This window comes from Gossypium hirsutum, chromosome A05, assembly GCF_007990345.1.
Source record: "Gossypium hirsutum isolate 1008001.06 chromosome A05, Gossypium_hirsutum_v2.1, whole genome shotgun sequence".
NCBI classification, from domain to species: domain Eukaryota; kingdom Viridiplantae; phylum Streptophyta; class Magnoliopsida; order Malvales; family Malvaceae; genus Gossypium; species Gossypium hirsutum.
The window spans coordinates 65,553,792-65,564,233 of NC_053428.1; the positions used below are offsets into that span (position 1 = coordinate 65,553,792).

A 10,442-nucleotide genomic window follows, 5' to 3' on the forward strand; every position below is an offset into this window, starting at 1 on the left:
CTATCTAAAAAAAATGCTACTGAGGGTATCTTGGTCATTTTAATTTTTTTTTCTTATGCTATTAGAAGTCTATTACATTCAACCAAACACAAGATACTATTAGAGTTATATTCCATTATATTCAACCAAACAATTGAATTACTGATTACAACTCTATTCTATTACAGCTTTATTCCGTTACAGTTCTATTCTGTTCCAGTGAACCAAACATACGGTTATATTTTTGAATGATTTGATGAAATAACAGTGATTGTTTGTTTTACTATCATGAGATAGTAATATCACCATATGTGAAAATATAAATTGATTGTGGCTGAGCTTTATGAGGATCAGAAAGATACCATGCATCAGTATACCTCATCAATTTTGACATACCTATTAAATCTTAATAAATATACTTGAACATTAAAGATACATGATTTCAGTCGATGTACTAATGTTGGTGGTACTTTGGTTAATTTATGTGGTCATGAAGGCTACAAATTCTAACAGATTTGCCTTACATATTCAAGCTGTGAAGCAATTGAAGCATGTTTAGAATGACAGTTTTCTTTTGGTTGTCTAAGCTAACCTCGATTCCGAAATGGATTCATGACTGCTCAAATTAATGTGAATTATAATCTAAATAAATTTCTGGTACAAACTCCTTGTACCTAAAGAAAAATGTCTCCACCGGAACAAATGTAACCAGTAAGTACTTACATGGACATGATGATATTTGAAGCAGGGTTGAATTCCCTTTCCCCTAATAATAATAATAATAATAATAATAATGAGATGAGTTTTTAAGCTATGAATTTTCAGATTCTTCTAACTCCAGCACTGCATTAAACCAAAAATCCTTTCCAGGAGTAAATGAAACTTTGAGCTCTTCTGCTGATTGGCTTGTGCTAACTTTCTTGTCTTTGATATTCAAATTTTCCTGGTTTAGAAGAGGGGCTTTGAGATTTACAGAAACGTTGAAAAGTAGAATTTGGTGGAAATAACTTACCTCTTTTACATAATCAGCTACAGTGGAGGTAACTATTTCTTGTACGACAAACTTGGTAACACGCTCTTCACCAAGAATTTGTAATAGGAATTCCCTTGGAACCTGCTAAATTTATGTTGTTATAATAAACGTCGATAATGGTAATAGAACGATCGCAAATTAAAAATAAAAATAAAAACACACAACAGAAAAGAATTACAAGTAGAAAAGAAAAATTCACTAATATGGATTCTACTTGTGCGGCATAAAAATTCACTAATATGGATTCTACTTGTGCGGCATAGTTCGTACCAGATCAATTCTAACATATACAATAACTCTTGTTTACAATACAAAACCAAACTAAACCAGCCAAATTTCTATTCCATACTTAGTTCAATCACTTTACGAGATCTTATAAAAAAAATTTATTTTAGCCTTCCATTTAATTTTTCGTCTATTTTAGTCCTTAAACTTATATTGTTTGTCAAATCACCCCCAAAATGAATAGAGAAAATAATATTTGTTGATACACGTCGATTGTCACATGCATGTCACATTATTTTTTTAAGAATTAAAAATATTTAAATTTTTTTTAAGTTTCTATACTTTTTTACTAATTTTATTTTTTTAAAATAACTTTTTTTAATTAAAAATAATTAATTAATTGTTTACATGGCATTTAGGACAACTCATGAGTCAAACCACGCATCCAAGCCTGAAAGTCCGTTCGAAAATTGGGAGTGTTTAAATAAAAATACGATACCTGAAAATGAATTTGGGTAAAATTTAAGGCCCCTTTTTTATACAAGTTTGACCTTGGGCAAAAAATTTTCTCTTAGCCTAACCCAACCCGAATATATTATGTTATAAAAAAATATTTCTATTAATTATATATATTTATATTTATATTAAATCACTAACCGAATAATAATTAAACCCATTATGTAAAACCTAAAAAAAAACTCGCCCACATAAACAACCCAGCCCAAAATATAAAAATATTAAAATAATTTTTATATATAATAAAATATTTATTATATTTATTTGTGTTTTTTAATATAAGAAAACATTTATTATATTTAAAGTAGTATTTTTTAATATAAATATTTTTTAAAGTATTTTTAATGTGTTAGAAAACCTTTATTTTAACTTAGAAAACTTTTATTTTAACTTTTTTTAGTGCATTTAGTGTACCATATTTTTAAAAAATTATTTATAAATAAAAATTAATCTAAATGATCTCAAATGTAAGCAGACTCGATCAAGCTCTAATTTACCTTTCTTAAATTAGGCTAAGTTTGAATAAAAAATAAACCCATTTTTTAAATCAGACTAAGCTCGATATTGAAAAATTGGTTTAAATCTAACTTAACATCCACGTGATAATTCACATGTACACTACATTATCAAAATTAACCAATAATAATTTTTTTATCTATTTTAAAATGATTTGATAAATAATATAAATTTAAGAACTAAAAAATTAAAAACTAAAAAAAAACCACGATTTTATAAAATTCGACAACAAAATATATCATTATGCATTATTTTTAAGAGGTAGTATTGCATTGGATGGGACTTGAATCTCGATATTTGGATACATTCCCTTATCCATGTTGCGAATTGTAGCCAAAAATAAAAATCTATTAATAGGTTCACAAAGGTCTTGCATAATTTCACTGTTACCAAAATTCACCGTAATTTTCTTTTCTTATTTACTTCTTTTAGTGAAAACCAAATTTAATTAAAATAAAAAAAATTAAAATATATATTGATTTTCTTCTTTTATATAAGTGTAGCATAATGATTCTTAATTTTTTGTTTTTTGATACAATACCTAAACTATTCATAACTCTTCGTCAACCTTTAAATAAAAGAAACATATGCTTCAACACACTCAAACTTACGTCTTCTTACATTAACAATAATACTGATGCCAATTAAACTAACTCAATCAACTTATATATATATAACATGTATAAATCTATGGTTTAAAAAGACTCACTCTGATACATGGGCTGAAAGTATTTTAACTCTCATAGTTCTTATTACAAAAGTACTTATTATCGCACACCATTTAAAATAATGAAAATAAAAATGAGAAACAACTAATAATAAAATATTAGGTAATCAGATAAAATCATCTATTATTTGAATATGAATCAAAATCTAGAATCATTACTTTAAGTCTCTAAAAAAACCATTATTTTAATACTCTCTTGATTTTTTTCATAATATTTCAAAAACACCATGATAAAAGACATTCGCAATTGTGTAAGTATTACTAAAATAAATAATAATAAAAGTATCAAATATCAAATAAAAAATCTATTTTTAACATGATTTAATTATTATCATATTTATAGATAAAAATATAAATTTATTATTTTTAATTGATCCAATTATATTCAATGATTTTATAATTTAAAATTTTTATTAATTAATAATATATATTTTATTTTTTTAAGTAAAACTTTTAAAAGATTAACCAAACTAATTAACTTTACATCAATATACTATTACCTCAATTAATATTATTTATGTTATTATCATATAATAATTATTAATATAGTAATAAATTATTTTTAATAGTAACTTAATAATATAATTCAGTTCAAAAAATATTCTTTATATATTTTTGAAAGAATTTATATATATATATGGTAGATTATAGATTATTCAACCAAAAATGAGAATAAAGTAACTTACAAAATAAACATGATGACAGAAAGCAAGGCCAAATTAAAAATCTGAAAAAGTGTAATGGTAGAAAGCCTCGCACCTTTGTTGTTTTACCTGCATTAGCAGCAAATAAAATATAAAAGCCAGAATTAGAGGTTGGCTTTTTAAATTGCAAGATCACAAAATAAATGAACAAATTATGATAGAAAATTGACATCCTACAAATATACATGAATCTGTTGCAACAGCTAATCAACACTTAGCCATGACCAAAAAAAATAAGCAAAACAATAATTGAAAAAATACAAAACTAGAATATGAATAAATAAAAATTGTAATTATGATAATTAGGGATAATGTCATATTTGGTACTTGCACTTCCATAAATTGACTAATTTGATACCTGAACTATCATTATGTGTTTTGTTATGGTACATGTACTCTCATAAAATGTCCAATTTCAGTTTGTATTTTATTATGATACATAATGTTAACACCGTTAATAAATTGCTAAACCAGCTAATGAAGATTCAACACAGAACTTCTTTTCTTTCAAATCATCCAGTCAACATGAATAATATAACATTATATGAAAAACTAAATAAAACAAACAAATTAAATTAAAAAACAAATAACTAAACATATAGTTAATAAAAAAATAAATACTAAACTTACATGGATAATAAAACTATTATTTAAAATTCAGTTATAAATAAATTACGTATCGAATCTTCATTAACTAGTTTAGCAATTCATTAACGGTGTTAACATTAGATATCATTATAAAACATGTATTGATAATTCAAGTATCACATTAAACATTCTTAAAATACAAGTATCATATTAAACATTTTATAAAAGTATATGTACCAAATATATCATTATCTCTAATAATTATAAACTCTAAAACTATAAAAGCGGCCTAATGACTAAAAAAAAGAAAAAGACCTAAACGGGCTTACAATTGAAATGATAAAATTGGGCTCTGGACTTGGATCCGCTAGGTTTAATAGAATTAGGCTTTGGACAAATTTGATGCCTACTTGAACCCGTGTAAGTGTCATGGGTTGCGCATAGGAGCCCGCAACCATGACAAACTTGTACGATCTATCATATTCAAAAGAGGTCATTTGGCCCAATCGGACTGGTCCGTTGCTTGGATAAATTGAAAGCCCATCTCCAAAGCTTGACAAATATGGAATGTGATCTTTAAAGATATGTGATCCTAGACATTAAATATAATCTTTAGAAGATGCAATTTTGTAATCTTAGAGATTGGATATCTAGATAGCTTTAAATCTTAGCCATTGATGTACTTTCATCTGTACCGTTAATTTTGAGAGGCTCAGCTATAAATAAAGGTCTCTCCCTCTTAATGTAATTCATTCAGTTATTAATAGAATTTTGAGAGCATTCACTCAAACTTTTCTCTCAAATGTTCTTCCTTTTCTGTGGCTTTTGCTCATCTTTCAAGTTCGTTCTTACTTTGTTCTTCTACTGTTCTTCATTGGTGCCTTAGAGGAACTCTGTTGAATCCTCAATTATTGCGAGTTAGGCTGAATTAGGCGTTTTTTAGCAAGGAAACTGCCTAAGGCCGCACGGATCGCATAGGAAAAATTTAAGTCCGTGACAATTGGTATCCGAGCCAGCATTCGAAGGCATTGTTGAAAGATGTCGAAAGAAGTTGTTGAGAATGTTGAGGGAATGGAGACCCGTGGGAGGGCTAGGAAAGCTAGTCGTTCGAGGGACATACTGTCGACTTTGGAAGATCGAGTCGTCACTCTCGAGGAATCTGTGGGGGATGTCAAGGAGAGGATTTATGATATCAATGATAGGGTCCATGATGAGTTTCTATCCATGAAGGAGCAACTTAGAGATTATGCGTTGGACTCTATTTAAAAGCTGACTGGTAGGGATGATGCCATTGAAGTTATGATGGCAGCCTTGAAAGAGGAGATTGCGGAGCTCAGGGGTGAGCTCACAATCTATAAGACTGCTTTGGGCAATGGACGGTTAGTCGCTGTCACACCCAAACTTAGTGTGGATGTTCCCAAGCCCAAGGAGTTCAAGGGAACAAGGTCCGCAAGAGATGTGGACAATTTTCTATGGAGAATCAAGCAATACTTTCGTGCCAAAGGCATCAAGGACGATGCCACTAAGGTAATTACTGCTGCTATGTATCTTACTGACATTACTTTGTTATGGTGGCGTCGTAGGTCCACCAATGTGAGACGTGGTGGGACTGAAATTGAGACTTGGGAGGAGTTCCAAAGTGAGTTTAAAGCACAATTTTATCCAGAGTATGTTGAGGATGAAGCTCGAGCAAAGTTGCAAAGTTGCGCCGGCTAGCGCAACATAGCATTGTGAGGGAGTATGTGCAGGAGTTTAGCGAAAATATTTATTTTAATGGATGATAAAATTAAATAAAACAAACAGATTAAATTAAAAAACAAATAACTAAACATATAGTTAATAAAAAAGTAAATACTAAACTTACATGGATAATAAAATTATTATTTAAAATTCAGTTATAAATAAATTACGTATCGAATCTTCATTAACTAATTTAGCAATTCATTAACGTTGTTAACATCAAATATCTTTATAAAACATGTATTGATAATCTAAGTATCACATTGAACATTCTTAAAATACAAGTATCATATTAAATATTTTATAAAAATATAGGTACCAAATATATTATTATCTCTAATATTTATCAACTCTAAAACTATACAAGCGGCGGCTAGCCTACCCCTAATGACTAAAAAAAATGAAAAAGACCTAAACGGGCTTACAATTGAAATGATAAAATTCGGCTATGGACTTGGATCCGCTAGGTTTAATAGAATTAGGCTTTGGACAAATTTGGTGCCTACTTGAACCCGAGTAAGTAAAGGAAAGCATCAATGTCTATTCTGAATTTCAAAATGCCGATTGAATCTTAACTCAATTAGTATCGGTGTTGTAAGTGCAGAAACACGTGGAATTGAATGCGCTGAAACGCATTATTCTCTTATTAAAGATTGGGAAGGGGTTATGGCAACACCTAAGCCTATGAAACATTACTACTGGCAGTGGTCAGTAAAGTAACTAAGTTCCAAATCCATTTCTATTTCTTGCAAACACATTAAGCACAATAACTTAATCTAATCAATACTTGGAGTGAAAGCGTAATTGCGTCAATGCATTACCTCCTTTCTCTCTTCGAAAACCAGGAATTGGTGGCGCTTGACGAGCCAAATCCGTCAAAACCTTGTTAAATACCTTTTGTGTCTCAATTCCAGTAACATCCACTCGAAGCTGGCAGTACAATACCATGAGAGTTACTCCTCAAAAAAAAAAAAAGTTACATATACACAGAATGACCACCAAAATCAACTAATTCACATCATGGTATATATATTGTTCAAATATATTGACGAAAATTGAAGATACATCAGACTATAAGTTTTTCAAGTCTCATATAAAAGTAATAGAAAGTTCAGGAAGGATAAATAGACTCCAATTCTACACCAAATATTTGTTTATACTTGTGAAAAGAATATTATTCTAAAATTACTAATTATGCAATGTTGTATAAAAAAGATGAAAAAAATTTTAATGTTTAGGGCATCACCTGGATCTTGTTTTCGTCTTTAGATTCAACAACGATCTTAGCATCTTTCAAGGCTATCAATTTGTCATCTGCATCTGAAATAGATGCCTCCAAACCTAAAATATTAAAATTGAACACCAACACCACCGAATTATTTAAATTATTCAATTAATTACCCTAGAAAAAGAATGCTAGGGAAATTTATACAAAAGTTGAAATTCACCCGAGGCAAGTGCAGATATTGGCTTCCTCCTGTACCTAACAACTCTAAATTCAAAAAATCAGCCCCAAAAAAACCCAGTTAAAATTATTAGCAAAATAAAAGTAAAAATGGGACTCACTTGCGACTAAGAATTTGTTGATTTTTATGTAACTTGATTTTTCTGTTGAACCAGCAACAGCTACTGAAAGAGACCTGCTTCCATTTTATTAAAAAAAAGAGGAAAAAGAACTGAAAAATTAATGAAGTTAGTTAATATCGAATTGAATTAGAGAGAAAATATGGGCTTTTTTTTTCACTTACCCTATGATTTCGAAAATGCTGGAAATTTAAAGAAATTGACGCCATGCTCGTACACGCCATTTCTTCTGTTAAAGGAATTATTCAAAAAAAAATTAAAAGAGAAGAAGAAAAGAATTTAGTTTGAAGAGAACAGGGACGGACAGAAGAAGATAATATGGATAACGCTTTGAGAAGAGACGATGTCGTTTACCAGAGTCTATCTGGCGGGAAGATAAAGTGTAGCGTTTAGGGTGTGATTTTTGGGTTAATAGGAAGTTAACTCTTTAAATTTAACCAAAAATACTTAATAGATAACTTCTTTTTTATTTAGGATAACTTCTTTTTTATTTAGCTTAGGCTTAAATTTATATTCCGTCATATTTATTGTCTCAATTTGTTACCATAGTTAAATTTTTAAGGGTTAATATGTAGTTTGCCCTTGATACCTACTTTTTAAAATTAATTTTATTTTTTAAAAGATTTTAAATTTTTTTTAGTTTACGTCCATCATGTGTCATACTGAGAAGTTACTGTGTGTCACTACAAAATTGGTCATTAATGCCACATCAACATAAACTAACATGTTAGTGTAAAGGTATCAACCTAGGTGATGAAATACAAGTTGAAGTACCAATTAAGTACAAAAAAATTCAAGTACCAACTAGGTACTTTTGGATAAGTTCAGGGGGTAAGCTACATATTAACCTTTAATGTTTTGAGTAAAGTACAAAAATGGTCACTAAAGTATTACCCGTGTCCTATTTTGGTCACTAAACTTCTATTTTTTTCTATTTTTGATTATTAAACTATTCAAAATCTTTTTTTTGTCACCACAAAAGTATTTGCTAACTTGTCAGAATGCACATAAGCATAAGGTATACATGGCACACTACATGAAATTGTTTGGTTGCTCTTTTAGCCAAATCATCAGTTAACAATAGACATGTATCAAAATTTTAACAAAATGACCACAGTTCTCTTTAACTTAATTACAAGGATTAATTTTTCCATTTTTTTAGTAGAGAAGGAAAATGCAATTTGTCTCATAGTACAGGGGTCTCCATGTTACTTTTACATAATCCAACTCATCCTATAATTCCACATCAGTAGAATGGATAGAATTTTTAACAAAAGGTAAATTTGTATTTTTCTTTCTAATGCACATGAGCTAATTTGCACATGTTTTTAGTTATTAGGGCAAAATGCAATCTGAATCCTAGTAGAGAGGCCTCCATGATATGTTTATCATTTATTTTTATTTTTATTTTTTGAAATTGATTGATTTCCTAAATCTATTTATTCGATTATTTCGGTTGATTACTTAAATGAATTTGATTTCATCAATCAATCAATCATTTTATTTTTATTTTTAAATTCATTTATATAATATAACAAATATTGTTATATAATATTTTTAAATTATTTACAATATATAATGTAGGTTAAATTTTGTTACTAGTAATCTACACTAAGTGTAAGTTGTAAATTTAATCCATATACTCTAATTTGACTAATTTTACTTTTTATATTTTTTGAATTTTGAAATTTCAATTCCAACATAAATAATAGCAGGCAAGTTTATTAGATTAAATTCTGCAATTAGTCTCATACTTTTGCATAAGTTGTGAATTTAATCATTATTCTTTAATTTGATTTTTTTAATCTTCATATTTATTAAAATTTAAAATTAAATCTTGATTAAATGGTAGCCATTGATTCCATTAACTAAAATTACGTGTTTTTGTAACACCCCTATACTCGACCTGACTATCGAGTCAAATATAGTAATGTCACATTTGGTTCCAGAGTATTCCTGGCTAAGTCCGGACACTAATCCTATTTCTAACCATATTTTGGTCTTATTCGTATTTTTTTCTCATATTATAGTTGTACCGAACAAAATCGGGGAAAACTTTCGGTAAAAATTCATTTTGAAATCACAATTAATACAAAACAAGGCCCAGGTATCAGTACTTTCATTAAGGTACCAATATTTTTGCTTAAGTATCAATACCCCTGATAGCAAGATAAATTTGTGTTTTTAATGTATTTATTTTTGGCTAATTATCAAATAAGATGCTACTAAACTTGAGTTTTTCTTATTAGGAATGAAATTGGTGTGTGGAAATTCAAAATCATACAAAAAGGGCTAAATTGGAACAAAAAGCAAAAAGGAGGGCTAAATTGAAGGATTGAAGATTTAGTGGTTGGCTGGATAAAGATTAGATTATTTTTGATACTGTCAAAATCCTATAATTAGTTTGAATTTGATTTTTTAATTCAATTTTTAAAATTCGATTTTTAGTTGATTTTTTTTAGGATAAACATGCTAAATTTAGAATTCTGGATGTGTATAAATACCTAGTGTTTGTGACACTTGAATACAGAGGGTTTTTGGAATAAAATAGTTCCTTTCTTTTTCTTCATTTTTGCCTCACTAAGTTTTAGCATTCTACCATCCATTTTTTTTCCTCCATTTCAGCAAATTGGCTCATTTGCTTCCCAAGTCCCTTTCCCTTTTAATTGACCACCACTTCCACTAAAAGCCATTTCTATACATCAACCAGCATGATATATTACATGCTCAACTAAGTCCCTTTAGCCTTAGTTTGATTTTTGCTCCGACAAAATAATCGTGAGAGATGAACACACACTAAAGACTTTTCAATACGGTATTTGCTATTTTT

The 10,442-nt window shown here is 28.8% G+C and overlaps 1 protein-coding gene across 5 annotated transcripts; it reads right to left on the reverse strand.

Moving 5' to 3' along the window:
* Positions 1 to 604: 604 nt before the first annotated feature.
* On the reverse strand, positions 605 to 7,955 carry LOC107957236 (uncharacterized). Of its 5 annotated transcripts, none has more exons than XM_016892703.2 (8): positions 7,777 to 7,955; positions 7,595 to 7,668; positions 7,477 to 7,511; positions 7,275 to 7,369; positions 6,850 to 6,958; positions 3,756 to 3,769; positions 992 to 1,093; positions 605 to 922 (listed from the first exon to the last, which is right to left on the reverse strand). In XM_016892703.2, the coding sequence occupies exons 1-8, from the start codon at positions 7,834 to 7,836 to the stop codon at positions 791 to 793; spliced, it is 621 nt and encodes a 206-aa protein (XP_016748192.1). In that variant the 5' UTR covers positions 7,837 to 7,955; the 3' UTR covers positions 605 to 790. The 5 variants fall into 5 exon arrangements, with proteins under 5 accessions (XP_016748192.1, XP_016748191.1, XP_016748190.1 ...); XM_016892702.2 differs by having other exon boundaries at positions 7,477 to 7,520; XM_016892701.2 differs by having other exon boundaries at positions 7,595 to 7,704.
* Between the last annotated feature and the right edge of the window lie 2,487 nt (positions 7,956 to 10,442).

Coding starts and splice junctions, on each gene's coding strand:
- LOC107957236 (XM_016892700.2), bottom strand. CDS start 7,836: ATGGCGTGTACGAGCATGGCGTCAATTTCTTTAAATTTCCAGCATTTT. Junction 7,705..7,776: donor AGCATTTTCGAAATCATAGG/GTAAGTGAAAAA, acceptor TTAATTTTTCAG/TTCTTTTTCCTCTTTTTTTT. Junction 6,959..7,274: donor AAGACGAAAACAAGATCCAG/GTGATGCCCTAA, acceptor TTGTACTGCCAG/CTTCGAGTGGATGTTACTGG.